At 35.9% G+C, this 26868-nt stretch overlaps 1 protein-coding gene across 13 annotated transcripts; it reads right to left on the bottom strand.

Moving 5' to 3' along the window:
- Positions 1 to 100: 100 nt before the first annotated feature.
- Positions 101 to 25291, bottom strand: LOC128191889 (spectrin alpha chain-like). Of its 13 annotated transcripts, none has more exons than XM_052864243.1 (52): positions 25147 to 25291; positions 21278 to 21538; positions 20704 to 21054; positions 20484 to 20588; positions 20279 to 20370; positions 20024 to 20168; positions 19586 to 19876; positions 19319 to 19420; positions 19048 to 19185; positions 18579 to 18923; positions 18269 to 18411; positions 17975 to 18036; positions 17703 to 17815; positions 17395 to 17409; positions 16235 to 16303; positions 15148 to 15264; positions 14843 to 14969; positions 14493 to 14683; positions 14155 to 14304; positions 13773 to 13865; positions 13480 to 13614; positions 13127 to 13272; positions 12812 to 12829; positions 11998 to 12015; positions 11038 to 11236; positions 10840 to 10947; positions 10519 to 10610; positions 9928 to 10189; positions 9710 to 9774; positions 9475 to 9574; positions 8370 to 8489; positions 7059 to 7207; positions 6765 to 6954; positions 6229 to 6495; positions 5752 to 6021; positions 5555 to 5659; positions 5346 to 5455; positions 5137 to 5235; positions 4924 to 5044; positions 4668 to 4789; positions 4198 to 4429; positions 3769 to 4005; positions 3321 to 3647; positions 2955 to 3134; positions 2588 to 2700; positions 2361 to 2378; positions 1684 to 1738; positions 1492 to 1586; positions 1132 to 1287; positions 838 to 984; positions 544 to 691; positions 101 to 430 (listed from the first exon to the last, which is right to left on the bottom strand). In XM_052864243.1, the coding sequence occupies exons 2-52, from the start codon at positions 21521 to 21523 to the stop codon at positions 305 to 307; spliced, it is 7425 nt and encodes a 2474-aa protein (XP_052720203.1). In that variant the 5' UTR covers positions 21524 to 21538; positions 25147 to 25291; the 3' UTR covers positions 101 to 304. The 13 variants fall into 13 exon arrangements, with proteins under 13 accessions (XP_052720203.1, XP_052720208.1, XP_052720205.1 ...); XM_052864248.1 differs by having other exon boundaries at positions 8370 to 8447; XM_052864245.1 differs by lacking the exon at positions 2361 to 2378.
- Between the last annotated feature and the right edge of the window lie 1577 nt (positions 25292 to 26868).

The raw sequence follows: 26868 nt of genomic DNA, 5'->3' as shown, positions 1-26868 counted from the left end.
TTGGAAGCAGTCCCTCAAGAAAGCAGTTGTTGTTTAGCACGACTGTAGACTTCAAAATTACATTTAAATTAGAAAATGCCTGAAAAGAGAACTCAACATCTTAATATTAAAAACTCTTTATTAAATCTACTCCGTTTACATCTAAGAAAGTTGTAAAGCATAAAGGTTTGTAGTTTTATGGAAGAGATTCAAGGTCCATAACAGAAAAGCTACACATCCAAAGCAAGAAAAAGTAAGTCATCTTAATGCCACCAACAATTGTTCAAGCTTAAGGTTGTAAAGATTCTTAAAAGTTTTTGTTGCTTTAGTTGATAAACATGGACTGAGTAAAGTCTACGAAGTCGTAACTATCAGGAACTGGTCGTCCTGACTTGTCTATATATGGTCTCATCCTGGCTATGCAGTAGTCCGCCTGCTCCTTGGTAAGATTCTACAAAGACAAATTTACATTAAAATTATATCATCAACTCCCCAATTTACACTTTAACTTATGACACAATGCATTGTAATTTTTTGCCGTTAATAAAATGTGAAATGACATACCGCGTATAATTCCTGTGCAGTGATATATGGTTTGTCTCCAGACGTCAGGGCTCTAAAGGCTTGTTCTACATCAGAACTAGACTGAACATTTTCTGTTTCTCTGCTGATCATGAAGGCCATATATTCTTGTAATGAAACGTGTCCATCTCTGTGAAATATAAAGTGAAGTACATGTATTACAAGACTATCCACATCAATGTTCAACTCTGCATTTTCTATGCTTTACATTGGTGCACAGATTAGGAACTGTCCCTAGGATGAGAAACCCTTTACAGGTTTATAAAGATCAATTACCTGTTTGGATCCACCATGTCCAGGATGGCCTGGAACTCTGGGTCCACCTGTCCCTCCTCCACTACTGGCAAGTCGTACCCCAGGGCTCGCAGACAGGACTTGAACTCTTGATGATCCAGCTTACCAGACTTGTCCTTGTCAAAGTGCCTGTGTGAACAAAATCATGTCTGTTACTTCAAACTTTTCATCCACAAACCAGCAACGAGACAACATCAATTTGTAAGTATTGAGGAAATTTGTATATTATCTATGTTTCATATTTTTTCATAGGATTGAATGACTTTTTATACTTACTTGAACATCATGGAGAATTCTCTGAGAGCATCCTCGGATACACCACTACGGTTCCTGGCCTGGATCTGTTGCTCCAGATTGTGCTGCATCCTCATTCCTAACTGATCCAGCTGATCCCACTGCTGCGCTAGCCCAACTGTGCTATGCTCTGTGTATCTGAAATCAGGCAACAAATGTTAATGTTTAGTCAAGAATAGCATTCAGGTGATAATACTTATATAGAAAAAGTTACCTATAATGTAGAAAAAAACCCGAAAACTATGTAAACTTGCATAGTAACTGTTTCAGGATAAGCAAGAAGACAGTACTACAGTGATGACTGAAATCATGGACTGAACAATTAACAAATTCAGTGCTCACCTGTTGTCTAGAATAAGCCTCTCCTCCATGGCAGCTCCAAGGTCCTCAATCTTCTTAAGCTGACCTTTCTGGGATCTCACTTCCGCAGCTTTTTGCTACAAAAAATCAAAATGAACATTTTATTCTCCAACTTAATTAGAGTAACTCTGAAGGCGCATTTCCAAATAACATAATACTGGTTGAATAAATTACCTTGGTGGCTTCAAGCTGATCTTCCAATGTACCAGAACCTTCCATCATAGCAGCTCTGTAAAACATAAAAATTCTGTGTTTTACGGTCTGATTTTCATTATTGCCAATCCGAAGAAATATACTCAAAACATATTACTGGTACAGAATTTACATGTATGCATAATTCATATATCCTCCTTCAGTTGTTCTAAGTGTTTGTGACTTTAGCATTGCATTTGCATTCCGTTTGTTAGTAAATGTAAAACTATGGCACACAAGAGAGCAATTTTCTCTTTATCTGACCCTATATGCCAGAAGTAACCCTAAAAGGTAAAACCATTCAATAACAATGCAGAATGGAAATTTACCTTTTTTGCAAGCACAAGTCTAAAAAATTTCAGCATTTAGAAAAACACGATAATAATCACATTGCCATTCACTGCAACTAATGACCTTTTATAATAATCATATTTGAATGATCTATAAAACAGAGCATGCTTTAATATTTGACTTTCAAAATTTGTTATTTTTCTACTTCACATGTTATTGCAACATTCATCTTAACATCGTGTTAATACACAATACATTTCAGCAGGTCATTTTTTTCTTCTATTTTTTAATGTTGATAAACTGGGAGAAACTTTTTGGATCCACACATTTGACAAATCAAACCATGCTAATATAAATGAGATAATAACCCTTCCAATAGCCACATTCTGTGTGGTGAAATGGTGACCAAGGCATAAACAGGTACATGGAAAGAAAAATACAGTATTTGTTATACACAAGTTCTTCAATAGTGAATCGAGTAAATATTCTTATACATGACTTCAATGACTTGACAGCTTATTTTCATGTAATATACTTCGATCTACATACAGGACTTGCCATCATTAACACCTCCTCTGCACCTGTGTGTACTGACCTTGTTTCGGTGAGCCAGGTGTGGAAGGCATTGGCCGCCTGAGCGAATTGTTTCCTCAGCTGATCATTCTCCTCTTGTCTCTGCTGTTCTCTGCTCAGTTCTACATCTCTCTCCTACATAGATAGGCAAAGTCAATAAAATACTCATTTTATGCTTCATTCTCTAACTGCAAAATTACATAAAACAGTTACGATTCAAAAGTTTAAATGTTTGGTTCATTTAAAAAATTGATTAAACTATCATTATGGCATGTTGGACAATCTTAAGAATAAATGATGTTCCTAAAACATATCTAATAGAGCAAGATATTGTTCTTTCTCCACTCATATCTAAAGTGCATGCATAATATTGCATTTAAGGTTCGTACCTTGATAATTCTTTGCAGGTTTTTCCAGGTGTCCTCGAGAGCCTCCATGGTGAACCAGGTGTAAGGGTTGGTTCCCACTTGGAAGCCCTGGATCTGTTTGTCAAGAGCTGCCAGCTGGTTGAAATCAGCCTGGGCAGCACTGAGCGAGGCCTTGAACTGGTCATGGTTCTCCCTCAGATACTGTAAAAGTCAGCAAAGTTACTGGTAGATCATTGCCTTCATACATGCCTAAACATAGGCTCATGAACATACACACAAATCTTTTTTCTTTTCTTTTTTTTTAACCAAATTTTATCCTTATTGTCAGCGAAATTTATGTATATATACACACATTTAAAACAAGTGAGTAGACATGTGGAGACTAACCTTGATCTCCTCTACTGAGTTACACCTGACAGTGTCAGTCAAATCTTCTTCAGCGTTTTCAAACCAGCTGTTAAATGCTGATGCCTTCTTAGCGAAAGTCAAGTACAGATCTTCAATCTGTCTGTATTTGTCTTGAAGGCGCAGCAGACGCTGTTTTCTACCCTCGGAGTCATTCAGAAGTTTCTGCCAGCGCTCCATGACATCATTGTAACGTTTCTGGATAGCTGGGGTCTGGGCATGTTGAGCCTGGATCAGCTGATCTTTCAGGGAAGTGATGGTCTGGATTCCTTCTTTTTCAAAAGCTTGGAGACCAGCATCGAAAGTTTCCTACAAATATTGACAATAAACATAAACGATATAGCAATTAAATTTCTCAACAAAATTGTTCAAGTTCATATTTTTGATAAAGTTCAACATTATTCACAATATCTTTTATGAAATAATTTACCTGCTTAGTAAGCAGGGTTTGAACGGATGAAAGATCTCGCCCATAATCGTCAGAGCGGACTTGAGTCTCTTTGTCTGCGATCCAACTCTCCACTACGTCGGTCTTCCACAGGAACTGAAGGAAGGCGGAATTATCCACCAGGCCGTCCTGTCTTCTCTTGGCCGCCTCATTCAGAGCCTCCAGCTTCTCCTGGAGACCTCGGATTCTTTGCTCAATGTTGTCTTTGTTATGATTTCCCTGAAGAACACAGAGGAATTACAGTAACTGTGTACTATAGCAATGAAATATAGAATTTAGCAAATTCTTTGAATAAGCGTTTGTATTAAATTCACAAAGTATTTTTCCCTCTTTAGAAAATAAACAAGTCTTTTCTAACATAAAAGAACATTAAAAACAATCTGAACTACCTTTAATAGCAGAAAATCTCACCTCAGAAATCAGTTTTTCGCCTTCTTTCTTGATCTCATTACACCTCTCCTTGTGGATGTGGAAATCGGTCTCGAACACCTCGTGTTTCTTCAGCAGGCCCTGTACAGCAGCCATGGTATCCCCGTAATCTCCACCACTCAGCAGGTGCTGCTTCTCAGAAATCCATGCCTCTTCCTCCTCTACATTGGCGCTGAATACTTGGTAAGCATAGGACTCCTCTAGTTTCTGTCCTCTGTAATACAGCACAGATACTTATCCTTACAATCAGTTTTCCAAAACTCTTAATTTGCCTATGAAAGTTTTATGCCAATAAACATACCTACAAACAAGTACAGGTTTATGAAGCATTGAATGTTTTTAACTCAACTTAATTAAACATCATTAATAATGACACAAGTTTTTAAAAGAAATAATTCTTTGAAATTAGTTTTTTTAATACATATAACAGATCAATTCCAAAGCCTTTATACCTGTTGGCTGTCATTTCTTTGAGTTCCTCCCAGCTATCAGCCAACTGTTTCAATCTGTCTGTGATATCAGCAGTGTTGATGTCCGAGTCCTCAATCAGCTTAGCACCAGCCTCTTGTACAGCCTATAAATTACAGAAAAGACATCTCCATATTACTCAAATACTAATATCAATGAAAAATGTATGGCCAAAGATAGAACGAATTAGCATATACATGTAACAGTACAGACGGAACATGGTGTAGACACTGCACATACCTGTATGGCTGGTTCGTGGGTGGTGAGTTCAGCCTCCAGCCTCTTGTGTTTCTTCCTCAGGTTCTGGACACTGGTCAGTTCTCTACCATAGTCATCAGATCCCACTAACAGCTTCTTCTCCCTGAAAAAGTCAACAGTCATCAATTCATTATTACATGCAAAATCATACATTAAATACATGCATACTGTATATGAATGAGATGTAAAACATACTTAATCCATGCTTCCTCGTCATCAATGTCCCTCAGGAACTGGTGCATCTTGTTGGCTTCATTTAATCTTGTGCGACGCTGAATGGCCAACTCTTTGATCCTACAAGAAGTTTGTGATAGGTATCAATGTTTCTATTCAAGAAAACCTTTACTGCTTTAAAAAAGGTAAAACGCTGCATACAATAAAAGAAAATAGTTTGCATTCCTTACTTGTCATATCTCTCATTAATAGTCCTCTTCCTCACTTCAATGCTCTCAGCATCCCAGACCTGGGCATCCACAAACTGATCAGCCTGTGCATTCAGGTCTTTTATTCTATCCTGTAACATTCAAACATATGTCCTGTACTGTATGGAACTTTTTTATTACAACACACTTATGCATTTGTAAAAACATTTGTAAAAACATTTTTCACTAACCTCATGGGCTGAAATATCAGCCTCTAATAGTTGGTGCTTCTTCAACAGGTTTTGTACAGAAGCAAGGTCCTTTCCATACTCCTCTGAGGAAAGCATTTGTTCAACCTACACCAAAAAATCAAATTCATAGTTATAACCTACTATTTTACAGCAAACTGAATTCTAGAAATGACTATTTGAGAGTAGAATCAGTGTACCTCTCCCAGCCAGAACTCCATGTCCTTGACCCCAGCGTTGTAGGTCTGCTGGCGGTTCGCCTCCTTCAGTTTGTCACTCTTCTCGGCAGACTTAGCCACCAGGGTCTCCCACTGGGAGGCCAGGCTCTCCAGTCTTGCCTGTACGGCATCCTCTGACCCAGCACACTGCTTCTGATCAATCAGTGTCTGTCCTGTGGCTAGCAGGGCCTGCAGACGGTCAGCATTAGCTGCCAGCTCAGCCTCAAAAGCCTGGTGTTTCTGGTGTTTACTCTGGATAATAATGTGAGAAACAATGAAAGAAATGGTTCAAATGAGTCTCAATCCATAAATGTAATACATGCATGTAGTACGTAGCTCAAAGAGTTCTGCAGTTTACATAAAAATACATGTAACTATTTGTATTTTAATGATTTTTAAGCTTATTCTCAGCAGATCAATCATTCTAAGCCTAGTTTAAAATGTACGGAGGTAACTTACCTGGATATTGGTAGGATCTTTGTAGGACTCATCCATAGCTATCTGCAGCTTCTCTTGGAGCCAGTTTTCCATTTCATCGGCATCTCTGGAGAACTGCTGAAGGGTCTGGGCCTCCCCCAGTTTGGACCTGTTGTCTATGAGGGCCTCCTTCAGCTTGGACCAGCGGTCAAGGACCTGATCCCGCTTGTCCTGAATGGCATCACTGTCATAGTGCTCTCCATTGATCAGCAGGTCAGCGAAGGATTGCAGGGCCTGAATCTTCTCTTGCTGTAAATAAAAAGGGGAGAATAGCATCAAGTATTCCATTTTAAAGTTCACGAGATAGAAAAACAATTTCAGTGACAATATCCAGATAAAAGTAGCATTATATTGCACACCAATTTTATTTGCGCAAGACTTCTGATTAATTTCAAAAGTGTGCCTTGTATAGTATGCAAGAGCATTTGCTCAGGAACCTTAAGGATATTTTAATTATACATGTAATACTGAGATTACATTAACTACTGCTACATTCATTCATAGCCCGGACTACATACCTGACTACTAATAGCTCTATCAAAGTCCTCGTGTTTCTTGATCAGTGATTCTACATTGTCTCCGTCCACTTGGTCACCTGACAGGAAGGCTTCGCGAGACTGCATCCAGCTCTCGGCCTGTTCACAGTCACGGTAGAACAGCTGCAACTCCAGGCACTGGTCCAGCTTCATTCTCCTGGCAATCCAGGCTCTGAAATGGTCACCAAATCATCAGAGAATGAACACAAACTGTATTACATTTAGACTTTTATTGATGTAAAAGAGAAAGAAATTGTAAGAGGAACTTTTGCTTACTGTTCTAGCTCTTCTCTGGCTTTCGCCAACTCTTCCAATTTGTTTCTAACATCCGGACTGGCATAGTGCTCATTCTGCAGAAGGTTCTGTCCGAACACTTCAAAGGCTTGGAATGTACCGGAGCGGGCATCGATCTCTGTTCGGTGTTCCTATAAATACAGCAGGATTCTAAGCCACATTCTATATTAGTATACAGAGTTTATACTTATAAGCATATTCATGCTTACATAAAAAAACACACAAAACCCAACATGAATAATAAAGAACAAAACGTCCACTGATAAATTAAAATTGTTAAAAATGTTAATAATTACTGGCCTGGGATTGTGAAATATTCATACTTTTTTTGGCATAGGATGGTGAAATATTTATGTACATTGTATTTTTCAAAAGTTACTTTTTCTAAAATGACAAGTCTTGCTTGTTTAAAAATTATTTTCCATGATGCTTAGGTCAGGCTTCAAAACCATGCTGGGGGGATTCATACCCTCACGACAAACAAGTGTCAAAAACTGGCAGAGAGGGCAGACTATCTATGATTAACAAAATCTGTGTTAATTGTATGTCATGCTGACTGTTGAATCTACTAAAGCTTATTTAGTCATGAAAGCTTTTCGAGACTTTACAAATATGCACCACATTACAAATAAAAATCACCATTAGAGGGTGTGTTTGTTATATTTATTTTTAATGTACCAGGTAACACTTATGCAAGTACATGTATTTAGATGTCCTATTGTGCCAGGGTATTCTACAATAAACATGTATCTGTGCAATAACAACAATCATACTTCATAGTTGTGCTGGATACATATGCAAGTTAACCTTGGGTGGGGTACATCACAATTCATACTGCACACACATTTTCAAAACCCACATTCATCTCTCAAACTATTACCCAAGTCATTTTTTTTTTACATTAAAAAACCTCATTTTTATGATTTGATGCACTAGACAAATGTGTTATCTACAAACTGTCAATGCCTATATCTTCCTACAATTATTGTTAATGACAGGCCACACTCGAACTTGATGCAGTTAGCCTCTGAAAAAAAAAAAACTCAAATAAAATATTAGTTGGGTCTATGGGGAATTCAGCATTCCATCTCGGACAATCTGATAAATGAAATCCACGATGCAGGAGGGGATAAAAATAGATCAGAGATGAAGAATTCTTTATAATTCTTTCCCCTCACCCCACATTCCAAGCCTTCATCTCCCATCTATATTGAAAACCCCAAAACAGTTGATATTTGTTTTTGATGTGCACCATGACAACATCTGATCTAGCCAATCACGTGCGTTTGTCACCTCGTCCTCGGGTAGCCCCTCCTCCTCGCCTGGGAGCTGGGTGATGCCATAGTGACTTACAATCTCTGAGCTAAACATCTGTAAAGGGGAGTAACTCTCTATAGCGCCCATTTCAACCGCCTGTAATGTCAGAAGCAAGCCTTGCCATTTGTTCTGATCACCCTTTAATTAAGATTGGGATTTGTTTTTAAGATTTGGGGATTTCTGTTCAGGGAAGTATTAGTGTTTCTGAAATAATTGCCTGCGCATATGATTACAATAAAAGCTAAATAATAGTTCGACAGATTTCTCTGAATAATATGAATTGAACTGAAAAGAGATTCAGCCATACTTCAAAGCTGCCGCTAGCCGTTTCATTGCACATGGAACAAGACACCACATTTGACAATATCGAGAGCATGGGGCAGACAACTCTACAAGGCTTACTGGTGACATCTTAGAATCACCAAACCTAACTACAGTTAAACCAAACAAGTTTTGTCAGTAACATGAAAATGCTAACCTACAATACTCTGAATTTTGAACTTATAGAACTGGAGTAAAGATACATGATGAAAAGAGTTTCAATGTTTGAACACACACACTCGCACTACTTCTTTAGGAAAACTTTATTAAGATAATCTACTGTTAAAAACATTAAAGGTTCAAAAGAAAAGAAACAGAGAGAAATCCTTCAAAGATTTCTGAAGTCTATCAATCTTACTTGAGAGAAACTTCAAACAAAACACACAACTTGACCAAACAAAAGAAAGCAAAGCTAAATACTCTACTACAAGCCAGGAACTATACTAAGTGTGAACAAAGAATTTAATACCTTTACCTTTTCAACATTATTATAATTTTTTTTTCTTTCTTTTTTTTCTTTCATTTTACAGAATATTGAAAGTACATACAAAGTATGTAATTGATGAAATCATATTTTATCATCAAGTATTAACATGAATATAATTGAAGCAGATGATATACAATTAAAAAATTGAAATTTTTATAAGTTTTCAAATTATCAATGAATACTTAAAAATAAAAGCGCATAATATAGCGAAGTAAAATAAATGTTGACGAGTACACAAGCCGAGAAGCTGATTGACAGCCATGCATGACTGACCTGATGTCTCTCCAGAAGGGCCTCGGCCCCTGTCACGTCCTTGGCCAGCTCATCAGACGACACCAGGGTCATCATGCTGTTGATCCAGGAAGTTAGGTCTCTATACAAGAGGGAGAAAACATGAGTGAGCCAGAGTTGTATCCTACACATTGATGACTTGTTGAGTACTTTCACTTTCTAGTTGACATACTAAATACTTTTATGTTGAATACTTTCACAACCATTGGAATCTTACCTGTAGTCACTTAAGAATCTCTGTAGGTCATAGCTATCCAAGAGCTTGGCTTTTCTAGCATCAGCCTAAGTACAAAAGAGAAGAGATACATTTGTTAAATAAAATTAAACAACATATCCACAACATGAACAGATGCTGTAAGACTCAAATTTCATTTGAAAGATTCTTGAATGCATCATGTATCCCGAATTTCCTTAAACATAAGTATCAAAACAAACCTTTTGTGTCAAAGTGTTCCACTGCTCGTTGATGTCTCGCTGATGTTCATAAATCTGCTCGGCTTGATCAGGATGAGTTTGCATCAAACGCTTGGCTGCCTCATCCAAGTCACGAACCTTTTCTCCAAGAGCTGACAGATCGCGTTCGATGGCATCATGCTTACGCTGTAAAGCCTGTACACTAGCCAGATCATGGCCGAAATTGTCACTGTTCAAAGCTTCATCCTTCTCATCAATCCAATCCTTAGTCTCATCAACATCCCTATTAACAAACAAAAAGAGAGATGGTAAAATACTTTATACATGTGTTAAAAAATGAATTTCAATAGCCTTGACCATATAAAAATCCTTGTGTAACAGTTTATCCCTTTTTTCCAATCACACATGACTGAAATATGAACATGTACTTTGGTTTTAAAGATAATTGTTCATATTCTGTATCTCTGTTCTTTATCATTAAGTATTTTTGAAAATAAAATGGAAATTACTCAAATCAAGTTCGTTAAATTTCATGAGAATGAATATAAATAATATTCCCCATTTCATATCAGTCAATGTAAAACAAACTATTTGCTGAAAAAGCAGCATTACCTATGGAATCTCTGGACTTCATGAGCACTGCCCAGGGATTCAGCTCTTGTTGCTGTCACTGCTTGAAGATTCTCCCATCTGTTGTTAAGGGTCTATAAAAAAACCAATCAAATTCAAGTTAATAGAGTGAAACCTTGAGAATCTGACATTCTTTGGGTGGGGAGTTTTCTGCTGATATGGACTGGTTGTCAGATCAGATGGATTCAAAATAAAATTACAGATTTCTTGAAATTCAAGTAACAATCAGAAAATATTTATTGATATGAAGAATAGGTGTGCGAGTTAGGCAGGTTTCCTCGTCTTAGAAACTTTTGAACTTACAGCAATTTGCTCTCTGATCTTTTCAGCAGCTTCGGTGCGTCCCATGGCTGTCAATCTATCTGCAATGGAGTTCAACTCCTGGAGACGAGCCTCGTTGGCCTTGAGGTCCTGATTAAAGAAACAAAAATTATAAAATCAGGAACCATACATACACATTCAGAAATGTACAGTCCATTCATAGCTTTCACAGCCTCATACCTTCTGGAAGTCGTCGAACTTCTTTTGCATTTCCTCCACCTGTTCGAGATCCTCGCCAACTTCCTCTCCCACCATCATGTTCTCCTTCTCGGTGATCCACGAGGCGAGCTCCGCGGCCTCCCTCACCAGCTGGTACGCCTTACACGACTCGGTCAGCTTCTCACGGCGCTGGTTACCCAAGTCCAGAAGGTTGGCATACCTGTTGAAATCAAACATTACAAAATCACTCCTCAAGAACATTGGACTGATAAATAATACATGTGTATCTCGTAGAGATTTGTTACTCTAATGTAACATTAAGCAGAGCATGAAACATAATACAAATAGTAAGTGTAGAAATATAGTTATTTAGAAGTAAGTCATTTTGTATCTCTAGGAAAAGTACATAAGAAATGTAGAAACCAATATTGATTCTTACAGAAATTAGCATATATCTGAAAGATACAGACTGAGGCCATACATGAAAGACATGTTAAACTTATGAGACTCGAAGCTAAAACTATTTAAACCATGAAATAGATTTGTTCTAATTTTATGAGAAAAATAGTTGGAACACTTTTAAATCAATCTAATATTAAAATTTAATCATGAAATCTTATATATGGCTGATAAAAAATCCTCATATTAAACATTTTTAAGCAGGATCTATGATAGGTTTGAAGTAAAGAACAGTCGTCATGCCCATGACATCTCAATACAAGTAGAAAAATACCAAAGAAGAGATTTTGATCCATATTAAAAGTCAATGTCATGAATTTCCATAGTGGAAATTTGGACCTGGAGGGAAAGTAAAAAGTAACATATCATCGGTAATAGTTGAAGTCAGAACTAAGAGATAGATTGTACACTGTAAACAACCCAGAACATGAATAAATTGATGTACACATGAAATAAAGACACAAACAAGCAGCATGACCTCCATAGTGGTCGGCAGAGGGACGACCTTCAATGAACACTTACAATGGCTCCAATCGTTCACTGAAACAAGAGTCAATCCATGGATTGATGTGTACCGTGTTCAGGTAATTTAAGAAACATATAATTCAGAAACGTGAATACAATGAACATCAAAATTTACAGCTAGATCACATTAAAAGCAGAGAACTTTGATAGAAAATGTGAATATTGTTTTATGTATATCCATGAATATGTCATAATGAGTACATGTATTAGTAATGGAGAAGATATGGACTCATCTAACATCAAACTTGATGATCTCTAGACATACATGTAAATGTGTAAAATGTCTTAAAAACCGGTTAAACAGCAGAGACAATTATATAGATAGTGGAGTATGGGATTATTCAGACAGAGTAAATGTAATTTGTACTGTATATTACAATTTAAAATATGACAGCAAGTGCACAAATAAATATACACCATACACTGATAACAGATGACAATACAAGTAAACATGAAAATAAACAAGCAAGAATATGTATGCACACAAGCATAACTTAATGAATGGCACATAGTCACAAAGCTGTGGTGGAAAAGCTTGAATCATGTGGAAGAAAGCAGACAGGGCCATCAATTAAAGTGTGGTGGGGGTCACAATGCACAAAAAAACACGTACACAAGGCATGGACGCATACAGTGATGATTGTTCTTGATAAAAATGTCAAATGGCAGTGTGGAGTACATGGTTTGTAATGACATAGTTTGTATAAAATGGAACTCCTTCATAACAAAATAATATAAAAGGTGTTGGATTTATAGATTGTGACAGTTAAAATGTCATAAAAGAGGAAAAGGGCTAATTTACTACACTCACATCATTTCTATTTTTTCTCTGAAACAAAATTGCAGGGGTTTTGAAATATATACAGCAAATTGAAAGCAGGGATCTAAAACTAACAACTTTAATATTTTTCAAGGGAAGGAATTTTTTGCAACTAAAAGTATCCATTGGAATTCAAATTAAGATAAAATGAGGTTGATTACAATTATGTAATTCACATTATTGTTAAGATCTCTAGGCACTAATCTGAAATAAAACAGCTGCATGTAGGAACACCTGTACATGTACATTATAAAACAGAGCAAATACTTGACAATCATGCAGATGACACAAAGCTGAAGTACATACTGTGTTTCTATCTGGTTCTGTCGCACTGAGATGGTGAACTCATCCATCAAGTTACTGCGGCTTGCTGACAGACTGGGATCCAACTTCTTGACGTAGGCTGCTGGCACAAAGCCTTGTCTGTCATTCACTTCTACTTTCCACCAATCCTGGAAATATTGGGGGTCTCTTATGTTAACTCAGTTTTTCTATCCATATATTATTACACAACTAATTCACATTTTTGTATACAGTTCATGTTTTGCAAATGAAATATTTACAACAATTTTAATGATTAAAATAAAATATACAGATGAATCATGTAAGACACATAACTCCCTGATATATAGGAGAAATAGGTGCATGTATGTATTCACCTTGTTGGTACTATTGAGCAGGGTCAGGACATCCCCCTTCTTCATGGAGACTTCTCTGGGTGATTTCTCACTGTAGTCATATAGGGCCATGACCTTCTCTGTCCCAAGGTCATCTACAACTGGGGCCTCTTGTTGCTGTAATTCACAACCAAACAATTACTAACACAGAATTGCAATTTTTTTTCATAAATAGAATGTTTTATGTGAAACAAGAAATTCAAGCTGATATATTTTTTAACAAATACGTTACTGAAAATAAAACATGATTTTGTTGTATGGATAGGGATGTTTACCTTGCATGCCTGAGCTTGTTCCTGCAATCCTTCAATGACAGTTCCATATGCCTCCAAATCAGACATAAATGCATCATGCTTCTTAAGCAGGGCCTGCAAGAACCAAACAAGTGATTACAACAATGACATCAAAAACATTATCAGTAGCAGAAATAAAATTAATCTTCTTAGAACAAACTCTATGAACTTGCACACATCTTATCAAATGTCCAATTTAGATTATGCATGTAAAGTCATTTTGTCAAAAGGTTAAAGTTAATTGTACCTTAGAGAAACACGGGTAAATAGAAATTAACTTTATGCAATCATAAATCACAAAAATAAACAATAAACAAGACTTAAATCTCCTTTCCCTCTCTTAATTAATTTTCTGACAACCCACCTCAGCGGAGTCCTCGTCCTTTCCATAGTCAGTGTTAGCAGCTATTGGTTCCTTCTCCTTCATCCATGATTCTGCCTCATTGGCATCAGCAAAGTACTGCTGGGCCTGGAGAGAGTCCTCCAAGTCCTGCTTTCTCTGCATAGCTTTGTCCTGAAGGAACAGAAAATAAAGTTACAGCCATTTCTTTATACTGGATTCGAATAGTGTGAGAAATCTCTTCATTCCAATAAAATTTTTAGTTTTAAAAATAAATGCAAAAAAAAAAAAGATATAAAATGTTCATAGTCATGGGTTCACATGTAAATAATGAAGGCACTTTTTAAGTGCATTATTTTTACCTTAAGTTGCTTCCATCTATCTTGGAGCTCTTCAATCTTCTGTTGGATCTCTTCACTGGCAAAATGTCCATCGTCAGTCATTTTGTTGCCATGGGTACAGACATTTTTGATTCGAGATTCATGTCCAGCAATTTCTGCCTGCAAAGCTTGGTGCTTCTTCATCAAGTTTTGAACGCCAATAAGATCTCGACCTATAATATATTAAGAATTCATTAACATTTGTGATGTTTCAGTAAAGAGCACAAAAAAAATCTTAATTCTTATATTGTAACTTCTGTGTAACAACGGAATCAGCACTACATGTCACATAAACTTATTCCACACAGAGATACAGTTAATTCATCACCAACCTCTGTTGGTAGAGGAGGCGATGGGTTCTTTCTCCCTGATCCAGTCTTCCTCATCTTCTACATCCCTCAGGAACTGTTGGAGCTTCAGGGCATCTGCCAGCTTCTGCTTACGGGCCTCCATTGGATCCTGTATCACAAAATCATGTTTCTCAAGTCAAAAACACATATATATGTACTTGCAAGTACATTTCAAAAGAATTTGTACTTCTCATTTAAGCTTTTAATCGATTGGTCTTTATTTTGCACTGCATGAGTGTTGACTGAGCCAATATGGCAAAAGTATTTTAATAGAGATAATGTTTTACCAGTAAAGCATCATATCTTTGGACAACTTGTTCTTGTTTGGTTTTAATGTTGTCGGCATCAAAATGGCCAGAGTTGACAAACTGGTCTGCCTGGATGCCAATACTTTCTATGCGGTCCTGAAAATTAAGGAACAACATTTAAAATGGTTTTCTCTAATGTTTCCATTTGTATTGTTTCTTTCATAACAATGTAACCATACATTTTATTTTTTAATCTTTTCATTAACTCAGATCAGGTTTTAGGGCATGGAAAATGTCAAAATGATGTTTGGAGAAAAACCCTATTAGATTTAATAAATTAGTTAAAAAAAAAAAACAACTTTAAAATCAAACAAAAATAACCTAAAGGAAAGAAAAAAATATTGTCAGTTATTTTAGAAAAATTTTTAAACAAAATTTTAAATTGTTAACTGTTTAAAAAAATATTTATCAGGTCAGTATCACATTTATGATGTATATGTACATAATTAATTTAAGTGGTTTTTTTTTCCATGCACAAAACACATTTTTTTTCTTTCGAAATCTGTCAATTTTATGAATATGGGGTTCTTAAAAACATAAATTCTGCAAACAAAAATAACTGTGACACCATGCAGATTGTTATTCATGTAGACATCTGTCGACTTAGTGATCACAGTTTAATGCCATGAAAAAGGTCTACTCTAATGTGTGGTAGAACTTACTACATGGCAAGGTTTACTATTCTGTAAGAGAAGATCCAGGGCAACATATACATGTAAAATCTTAACTATTCAAACATTTCAGTATGCTGCCTTTACTATAATACAGGAATATGTTTGACCAAAATTACTAATATGTTGTACTCTGTATTTAGAAAATGATTAAAAAGGTAGATTTACAGTTTAGCCCACATATGATTGTTGACTGAACTTGAGTATGGTTACTCAATGCCATTAAAAATCTTTAAAACTGGGATAAATCTATCAATGAGAATTCACTGGAAACAAGAAATAATAACTGTACTGAACAAAGCTAGTGAATGACAAGTCATAATAATGTCAATTATGTATTACACTAAATTAATACTGAAGTAGCATGCTAAAACATGAAGTGGGCGGGGCCTCACCTGATGGGCGGCAACATCTGCCTCCAACAGGGCATGTTTCTTCTGCAGATTTTGTACACTGGTCAGGTCCTGCATAAAAACATAAAATCCATCAGTATCACAAAATTAATCTGCTAGGCATGTATACGTGTATACAATTTTTACTGTATATGCATTTATCATTGATTACATGAATTTACATATCTTGTTAATATGAAGCATAATGCTGAACTACATTTATACTTGTGTTAATATGTGTACTACATGAGAATATTTATTATTCATTAGACATGTAAATAATACAATATTTCAGGTTTTCTTTTCATTTCTCAAAGGAAAAAGTATTGGTGCATATCTTTTCTAATTAAATGTTTAAGCCAATTTAAACACACAATATATATATCAGTGTGTACCAACTCCGAATAAAAAGTGTGCAGTGATGGTTACACATCAAGCTTATATCAAATAGACAGAATACAAGTGCTAATCTGAATAATAATCCTTCAATCCTATGCTAAACTTCCAGTCCACTCATCCTCTCCTAGATGCAGACAGTGGGTACCAGCACATTTGAACACCGTGCCCAGTTCTATCTTTTACTGAATTCCCAATGGAGAAAGTCTAAATTTCTGGTTACAAATAGTATGTATACAGCTTTCTAGATATATGTAAAGCAGCTCTGTCAAAAGCATTTCCACAAAAATCGGTTAACAGAAAATGAAAACATGAAATTGTACAAATGTAATATGATGCCATCTTCTCAGGACAATAACCCTTCCAAAATGTCCCTGGCTTTGTGTTTATGCATGTATGTGATAATGAGGTGATGTGCAACACACGGTGATGTGACTAAAAATGGAATCAGTTGAACAAATACACAAATATAAAGCAAAGATGATTTTTTTTAAAGAAATGGAATCAGCTATAACTAATAATATGGGAAATAAACACTGATTTTTTTTCCCCTGTAAATATTAACTAGCTTTCACATTATGTGGAAATTTTCCATTGAGCTGTTATTTATGTATATAAATACTTTCATCAAATTTAAATCAAAGGTGAATTATTCTAAAAGGAGAAAAGAACAGAAATTTTCGACACAAAAAGACATTGTAAATTTCCCATACAAATTCCTAGCGATGGCACAAACACTGCAAAATAAACAGTGCTAAACAACTTACATGTCGATGTAGTGGCTAAGCCGAGCACAAAAAAATTAGATTGTGAAATAACCAAACAGAAAATAAAACAAAAGATATGAAAAATAAAATTTTCATGCTGTGAATGAAACAATTGGATTAATCTATCTTGTTGCAAAATAAATTTTCAACTGTACAATATACAAACTAAAAAGTCAATTGATTTCTAAGTGGATTATCAATCCTATATTACCTGTTGAGGACTTATACAATGAACTTTAACCAAATATTTTACAACATTGAATTCTAGTCTACCAGATAAGTGCCACAGAACACAAGCGTGGACTTACCTTTCCGTAATCCTCTGACATGAGCTGGCCCTCAATCTCACCCAGCCACACCTCGATGTCCTCAATGTTACGGTTGAACTGCTGTTGTTGACTGGCTTCCTTCAATTTGTTTCCTACAAAAGAAATCCTCAGGACCATAATAAACGCAGTTTAGGAGTTATAATCTGTGACCAATATCATATCGAGTAGATACATATCCATTCATGTTATAGTAAAGCGAGAGTAAAGACAAGCGAAGAATATCTGTATACATGTATCATTCATGCTCCTACCTTTTCTATCTGTCTGAGTCAGAAGGGTATTCCACAGCTTGACAATTTCTTCTACTCTTTCTCTGTAAAAGTAAGATAAAGTTAAATCATAAAATAAATTTTTGTTGTACAATTATTTATTTGCCAAAACTGCCAAAACTAAAAGCACAAATTTTTTTAAAGAATTTTACCCTTGGATAAAATATAGGTTTTGGCCTAACAATGCAATGACATGTACTTAAATCCAAATGTTCATTAACATATTTTCTCAAAATAAAAAGGCCTATATAACTGAGTCATACACAAACTTTTTACCTGATGGTTTCTGATGCATAATGTTTCTCCTCTATGAGTTGCTCTCCAGTCTGCTGGATGGTCTCTATACGATTCTTATTGGCATCAAGCTCAGCCTCAAAATTCTGGTGTTTCTGGACTTTAGTCTGAAGATTGGTAGGGTCCTGATAAGGAAAAATTGAACACATTATAAGCAAGCTCATGTTATAAAAGCTGTTTAGCCTTTGGACAAGTTGACATTTCTCATATCTTACATGAAGTGGTGCATTGCTACTTGCCATTTTACAACTGCTGTGTTTTACTTATTTTTTTTTACGGAACAATTACACACCAGATAACTTTCATCAGAAGCAGTCTTGAGCTTTTCATTGATCCAGCTCTTGGTCTCGTCACAGTCTCTCTCGAAAGTCTGGTACTTGTAGGACTCCTCCAGAAGCTGTCTGCGATTGGCCGAGGCTTCATACAGGACATTCCTTCTCTCCAGCAGTTGGTCTCTCTTGACAGCAACATCATCGTAGGCATAGTGTTCACTCTCTATTAGCTTTGTGGCAAAGTCATCCAACATCTTGATCTTCTCCTCTTGAGCTGCTAAAGATTTCTCAAAGTCTTCATGTTTCTTGATCAGTGCTTCAACACCATCCAAAGAGTCTCCAAGATCTGTATTTGCCAAGAAAGCCTGCAAAAGACAAACAATAAATCAATCAATCAGATACATAACTAAAATTTAAATAGAATAATTGACAATAAACAAACAAACAAACAAACAAAATAAACAGATAAAGGTGAGATCTTTGACTTACCTCTTGTTTGGTCATCCAAGCATCAGCATGTTCCATATCTCTGTAGAAGAGCTGTAAGTCCATACACTGCTCATACAGAATTTTCCTCTCCTCCCACAACTCAATCAGGCTGGACCTTTCCTTGGACAGGGTTACCAGCTGAAGAAGAAAATATCATTTTGCTGTACTACTTTAACCTCATATTACCTATCAAGCCTGTTTTGAAATTATCTCTATTGAAAGGTTTAATATTATTTATTTCTGACTACATGGTGGTTAAATGGAGTCTTACCTTTTCTCTGACCTCATCAGCAGCATAATGGTTAGCGTTAACTAGCCTCTGTCCAGCTTGGTCAGTGGCTTTAAAGCTGTCTTCTCTGGCATCAATCTCGCCCTGTAATCATCATATCAAACCAGTCAAATTCTAGTCATTCTACATTTTATTTCTTATGAACTCTATAAATGCAAACTGGTTGAATGTTTTAAATCTCAAGAAAATAAAACTAAAATATATCTAAATTTGCATGGCTCCCTACAATCTTGAAATGACACAGCTTACCTTATGTTCATTGTGCCTGTCTACCAGAGCTTCAGCTCCGGCTACATCCTTGGCCAGGTCATCAGCGGAGATGATGTTCTTCATGTCCTGCACCCAAGACACTAGGTCACGGAAGTCGGCCAAGAAACGGTGGAGATAGTAGGAGTCGTCCAGGCGAGCTTTCCTGTCGGCGCCCTTGTTCTTCAGCTTCTCCCAGTTATCTACAATCTCTGTCTGCTTAGCATTGATCTGTGGGGCTTGTTCTTTGTGAATGTCTTCCAATCTCTCTGCCTCTTTGCTAAGTGCATGGACCTTTGAAAAATATAAATCATGATTAGAATAAGTATTTTAAGAGTAGTTATTTCTGCCATTTGATGTAATTGTAAAAAAAAAAATTCCATCACATGAAATGAATATTTAGATTTTGAACTTTTTAATCAAAGAAGATCAAGGACAGACCTTTTCCTCCAATGCAGCTAGATCTCTCTCAACTCCTTCATGTTTACGCTGCAAGGCCTGAACGCTGGCCAAATCTCTGCCAAAATCATCCGAGGACAAGATGGCATCCTTCTCCATGATCCAGGCAATAGTTTCATCAGCATCCCTGTTTATATGACAACACAATGTTTATTACTGATTTTTACAAATTAACTGCGTTCGCAAAACTAAAAAAAAAACATACAGCATTTCAAATCTATTCTGCAGCTAATGTACCTGTTAAATCTTTGGATTTCATGAGCTCCAAACAATCTCTCTTGTCTCAGCAGAGACAAATTCTTCAATCTCTCCCAAGCTTCATTGATTTCCTAAAAATGAAAGCAATTAAATGTCTGTTAAACCTTTAATTCTAATTAAAAAGTTTCTACATTCTTATCAATCTCTTATACATTTGAATTGTTTCAGTAAGTTATAAGCTTACACTTTGTCTTTGTCTTATTGTGGCCTCCTCTGGATGTTCATCCTCAATCAGCTGTTCTGCCAATGTGTTCACTTCAGTTACTCTGTCTTCATGATTTTGTAAATCCTGTTCAAAAGAGATAAATAACAATGTTGTAAAACTCAATATCAATTATCTTTTATCTTAAGTTCTTCATATAATAGATTCTCACTAATTTTTGCCAGTGAAACAAGCAACTTGCCTTCTGGAATTCATCAAACTTCTTCTGCAGGACCTCCACGTGTTCCAGATCCTGACCAAACTCCTCGGAGGTCACAAACGCCTCCTTATCATTGATCCAGAACATCACCTCATCACACTCCCTCATGAACTGGACAAGTTTTAGGGCATGTTTCAGCTTCAGGCCCTTCTCTCTCAGCTTGGACAGCAATAGCTCCCACAGGCGGTGCAGCTCATCCAGGCGTTCCCTGATGGTGGCAGAAGCAAAGTGCTCCTGGTTGATCATTTCAGTTCCAGTGTTGTCCAATACCACAATGGCGTTAGCATGGGCAGCAACCTCTGCCTCAAAGGCCTGGTGTTTCTGAATCTTAGCCTAATAATATATAGAAAATCAATCACAAAAGAAATCAACTGACAACCAATGTTATCTTCAATGGAAACCATTCACCAATTCATTGACAATCTTTTTATTCTATAAATTAATAATACATTTCTTTTATTACATAATATTTCATTTAAAAGCATCTTTTCATATACAGGTAACATTATATCAAAACAAGCATCATTTGTTAAAATAGATGGCCTCCTGATCTAACCTGTAGATTGGTAGGGTCTTTGTAGCTCTCATCAGATGCTGTTTGCAGCTTTTCATAGATCCAGCTCTCCAACTCATCTGCATCTCGCTTGAAGTACTGGTACCTCCTCGAGTCCTCGAGTTTACGACGCCTGTCCTGACATGTCTGCTTGAAGTTGGAGTACCGATCAAGGACCTCCTCTCTCCTCTTCTGGATGTCCTCCGCAGTCTCGAGGATCTTAATCTCTCGAGGCTGAACCTCTGTCATCTTGTCCTCGTCTTACTGTAATCAAAACATAACACTCAAATCGATGCTCCATTACATGTATGAATAAACTTGCATCACCAAAGGATGTATATGTCAATCTGTGATTCATGAAAAAATAGTTGTTTTACAAAAAAGTTGACTCAACCCAAGCTGGAAAAAAATGGGATCAAAATTATCAGTATTGAATCAATACTGAATAAACATGAAAATAACGCACAGGTAATAAATATAAAAGTCAATTCATACAAGAGAGATGAAAGCAGGAGGGGGTGTCTCAGTTGTTTTAATTAACGGAAAATGTTTCCCTTCCTCTTATCTGCCTGCAACATTGTTGAAAAGTTCTTTGACATTTAACTAAACATGAAGATAGCAATAACTGGAGCTTAAATAACTCAAAATCAAACAAATGATAGCCATCATGATTCAATTTTCCTTACAGCAAAACTTTTGCCAAGCACACTCATTTGAATGCGATGATTTACATTACTAACCACCATTGCAAGAAATCTGATCTATATTCATTGAACACTTATCATGGAATCATTTGATATTTCTTAGGCAGCCTCAGGAGTTAGACAGGATGTACATAAAACATTTGTAAAAATTGTATTCACTGTGACTGTCTGAAGCACAGGAAACACTTAACCACTATTGATCAAGTCGACAGAACAATTGTAATGATTCAAAAAATCTTCAAGCTATTGATCACAGAAACTCTGTGTCTTTTTTTGGTCTGTATTTTTTCCGCTGGTTATGGCGTCTCCAAATCGAGTACTGATAAAAGTACCAATTTGATACATAATTTGAATAATTGAATACTAGTAGTTTTTTCAAATTATCTATCAAATTGGTATTAAACTACTTGTAATTGGTTTACATAAAAAAAGTTGTTTTTTTATTACTTTAATACTGATCATTACTTGTTAATACTTCAATGTTGTAAATGTTGTTATTACCACATAAACCTTTTAAAAATACTTGGATTCAAAACAGATTTTCAAAATTCAAAACAGAATTTCAAAATAAGCCTACAGCTAGCTTTGGTGACAGGAATCAGAGGACTCACCAACAACCCTCTGTATCACGTCCAACAGATAAAGAATTAGACAGTAAAAGCCGTAGTAGATCAAGTAAGACACCAGTAATAGGCATAACCATAACAGAAACAGTTCAGGGTGGTCCTCAAAGAACGGGCATCTAAGCATCAGGCTGGGGGTCTCACCGTCAGCACAAAGGGCAGCAATTGCCAAGTACTTGTACACTTGTAGAATAAGAGTCAAGATCTGGGCTGTGCGGCGTTGCCCTCAATGAATGAGCATCAGGATTATAATGTTAGGCTGAAGACCACAATTTTTCACAAAGAGAAGGAACTCTATGGCAATAAATAACTGCCAGGCAGGGGGACCACGGAAGAAACTCCAAAGTATTAACCCCCAAAACAGATATTTTTAATGAACTGCTGTCCGAATGTTAGACTAGGGACGACACATATAGCACGAAGGGAAGCAACACTCGATTGAGCCCTTTATTAACACAAAAGCTCACTGACTGGTTTTAGCTTAACAAAACATTATCATATTATCAAAGTAACACACTCATAAAAAAGAGGTGAATGTTTCAAATCCAATCCTCGCACTTTTTTCGATTTAATATATCTGTTTATAGTTTATAAAGAAATCAAGTTGACAACCTTGCATGAATTCTAGCAATCTACACAAGGATCACATGTATATTCCATCTTTTCCATTTTTAAAATACAAATGGATGTCAACGAGACGCGGTATCCTACGGCTACAGTTTTTCTTCATGTTTTTTAAATACCAATGTTGCTATAGATCTGTCAGCTGTCTGTCATCGGGAAACATTTACGTGTTTTCTTGCGATTTCTTTTAGCGATACCTTCACTAAAAATCAGGAAGATCAATAACTGTGTGCTGATGTAGTATTAGTTTGCAAAATCCATTATCCTCAAGCTGAAAAGTTCATTCCTCTTTCAGTTTTACTCCCTACATCATGCATATTACATCCAAGTCAGGATAGAAGTGTGAATAAAAAACAATCTTTGCTGACTAGGACCAAGCCTTGGAGATTTGCAGTCAATTCATATTCAATTTATTTCTTGAGGCAAAAGAATACCAATGTACTAGTATCCCATTGATTCAATTTCTACTGCATGAAGTATGCATGCAGTTCTATCAATAGCAATAGTATACACTTAATTACATTTTACGTAATTATATGAAATAATGAGGTTTCTAATTTAAACCTGTAATTTTGCAAAATAGTCTTATCAGGCTTTTCATGAACCACTTCCATTTTGAGATGTTAAACTGTTGTCAGATTAATAATTTATTAGAAGATCTAAGAAAAAAAAATCAAGAGTAATAATTACTAGCTCTCTTAATATTCCATCTGCTTGCATGAGCGTCCTGAATTTACTATGCTATTTGCCTAATAATTAAGATTGCTTTGAGTGTACATTCTTGATAATTATCTTTGTTCTATCACACTAATTAGCTCTGCCTGCTGTTTCAGCAGATGCCTGCTAGACTAGCCCCCTGAAGAGCCTTCCTACATCAGCAACACTCCCATCAAGATACACTCAATAAATCAGGGGCTGTATGGGATGAATGCCAACAATTGATTCAGCAGGCTGTAACCAGTAGCAACAAGTTATCTCACTCAGACAGGGAGTATTGATCTTTTGCTGAAATGCTAATCACATACAGGAACACATCTTGGGAAAGCACACAGTGGAATGCAGCAGAGTACCAAATAAAAATGCCACAGAGAAACATATCAACTCTCGTTTTCTTACAAAATGTTCTCTTATGATAATATTGGGAATTGGTATTTTTTTCAAATTAATTAATTCATACATCAATATAATAATTTTCACGGCTCACTTGTCCTGTTAACAATCAACATGTTATTTATTTCACAAATATTCTTCTTACAACTCAATATTGTGTGACTTGTTTCTATGATATAATAAGTTATTAATATATATATCAAATAAACCTGTTTTACTTAAAAAAAAAACAAATGTGGTCAATAAAACAACACATTCTTTGTATTAATTTATAATCGACTACTGTAGTGTAACAAACTAAACCAGATGAAAATAAATAAAAATTGGACTCATTCAGTTCTTTCTTGATTAACATGACAATTTTTCACTAAATTAAACCTTACATCACATTGATTTAAAGATGTTTACCCTGAATCCCGAAGGTTTACCTCATATTACCCATGAGGGGCCCCATTTGCATTTTAAATACCCAAATACCAGACATACCATGTCTAAGTTACCTTAAAGCAAAATTACACATATTCTACACGTAAAAGTATCAACAAACCTTTACACTTAGTTAAAAATCATTCAATAATTATTTTACAAACGGTGATAGCTTTTAGAAGTCTGTATAGAATAAGATCATTTGCAAATGATGGCACCTTCAATGATGGCGTAGGGCGCGGTAGGCCAACATGATAAACAACCAAGCCGGTTAATAAATATTCTTGCAGATAGCAAGAAATAAACTAAAACTAAAGGAATTATGGTAAATGACAACACAGCCTCTAGCAGTTCTATAAATTTAAACAATTCAAGCAATACATACGAAAATTTCCTCCCTGAAGCTGCAAATATTATCACCGTCCCAAATGAAGCGAAATTTGATAGAGTAATGCAACAGCACTTCCGGTATGATTAATTTTGGGGTTCAGCTGATTATCTTTAGCCCAAAACTTTTGGTAATGACTTTTTTCAAGGAAAACTCCTTGGGTTAACAATGTACTCTTTATTAAAATCAACTCAAGAATTTACTTTAAGATCAATATGATATTAACAGAATCATTAAATAATATTAGGGGTGATAAAAATACGAGGGCGGTATTGAGTACGGCAGATTGTTCTAAAAGCCAAAACCTATATTAGACGACAAATGTGTTCCGAAAAATGTTTCCCCTCTGTTGATTTACATGCACACTAGTATATAAAATAAATTCATATTGATAAATGCTGCTTTTAAATTAAAAAGAGATCTACGATAAGTACTTTTAGAGTATTAACCCTGAATTATATAAACGCCTTTTTGTAATGTTCTGTAATTGGCGGTTCTGGGGGAGGGGACTGGATCCGGGGGTAGCCTAAGACCCCCTTTCTCCGTAACATATGATTTTTAGAAAGAAAAAAAACCCCCCACTTTTAATACTTATTTAAACGTGTGGTTTTTTTTTATATCTATAATGTTAATACTATGATTTCACAAATAAAAGCTTTAAAATTGCCTATTTTAAAAAAAATCGTACAACGAACCGTAATTAATTTCTCACGGTTATGGAAAAACCCCTATCGATGTTTATTATACTGATTATCCGTAGAAAATTTTTAAAAAATGCTTTAAAAAAGTTATGCATTATCGCTAAAATCACAGACTTGTATACAATAGAATCCACCAGGTCAGTGTTCGATTACAGTTCATACAGTTTTGAACAGACAAGTCATAAAAACGACGTTTATGTACGAATACACGAATAAAATTACCCAAAATATGCCCCCCCCCCCCCCCCCCGACAAACTCAAATAACCGTCAGATCCGACCCCCCCCCCCGAAATTTTCTGGATCCGCGCATTTTTATATTACATTAGTAGATAAGTTTCACTTTGTTTTATAAGAAAAATATAAAAAAAAAAAAAGACATCATATGGAATGATGAACAATTATGTTACATAACTCGCTTATGTGGGTTGTTTTTTTCTGAAATGCTAGCTACCTTCATGTCAGCATAAAACACAAAAATAAGCACTGATTTTTTTTTAAAACGTTTGCAAGAGTCGGAAATTCTGTAACACAAATACCGTACAGAAGGTTTACACGTAAACCATAATAAAATGTACAAAATTTCAAAACTTTCCTGAATATGATCGCATGATGATGTGCACTCATTCAAAAGGTCACATCAAATTCCAGGAGACGACAATTGCTTGAGTGTACAACTGTATTGTAATAAGCATATACCAACTATTTCACAAATAAATTATCCTCCCTTTTTGCCATATTCGATCATGTAGAAATTTAGTTAACGAGGCAATCGATAGGATATCAAAATTGAAATATAATTCAAAATTAAAACATCAAAGAGATAAAAATAAGATACAAAAAAAATTCCAATAATATAATAGGTTCCCGTATTTAGCCTGAATTTTTTTGTTCGTAGTTGATACCTTTTCCTATTAAGCACGTTCTCTTTGCTGGAGACTTGTTCACAAGGCTAAAACCGAATATGCAAATCGTAGGATCGGGAGGGGAGGGGGACGGGGGTCTATCCCTCCCACATTT

Source organism: Crassostrea angulata, chromosome 7 (assembly GCF_025612915.1).
Source record: "Crassostrea angulata isolate pt1a10 chromosome 7, ASM2561291v2, whole genome shotgun sequence".
NCBI lineage: Eukaryota > Metazoa > Mollusca > Bivalvia > Ostreida > Ostreidae > Magallana > Magallana angulata.
This window is presented reverse-complemented; position numbering and strand designations above follow the sequence as displayed.

Coding starts and splice junctions, on each gene's coding strand:
- LOC128191889 (XM_052864243.1), bottom strand. CDS start 21,523: ATGACAGAGGTTCAGCCTCGAGAGATTAAGATCCTCGAGACTGCGGAG. Junction 18,037..18,268: donor TATGCATCAGAAACCATCAG/GTAAAAAGTTTG, acceptor TTACTTTTACAG/AGAAAGAGTAGAAGAAATTG. Junction 3,135..3,320: donor ACTCAGTAGAGGAGATCAAG/GTTAGTCTCCAC, acceptor TGACTTTTACAG/TATCTGAGGGAGAACCATGA.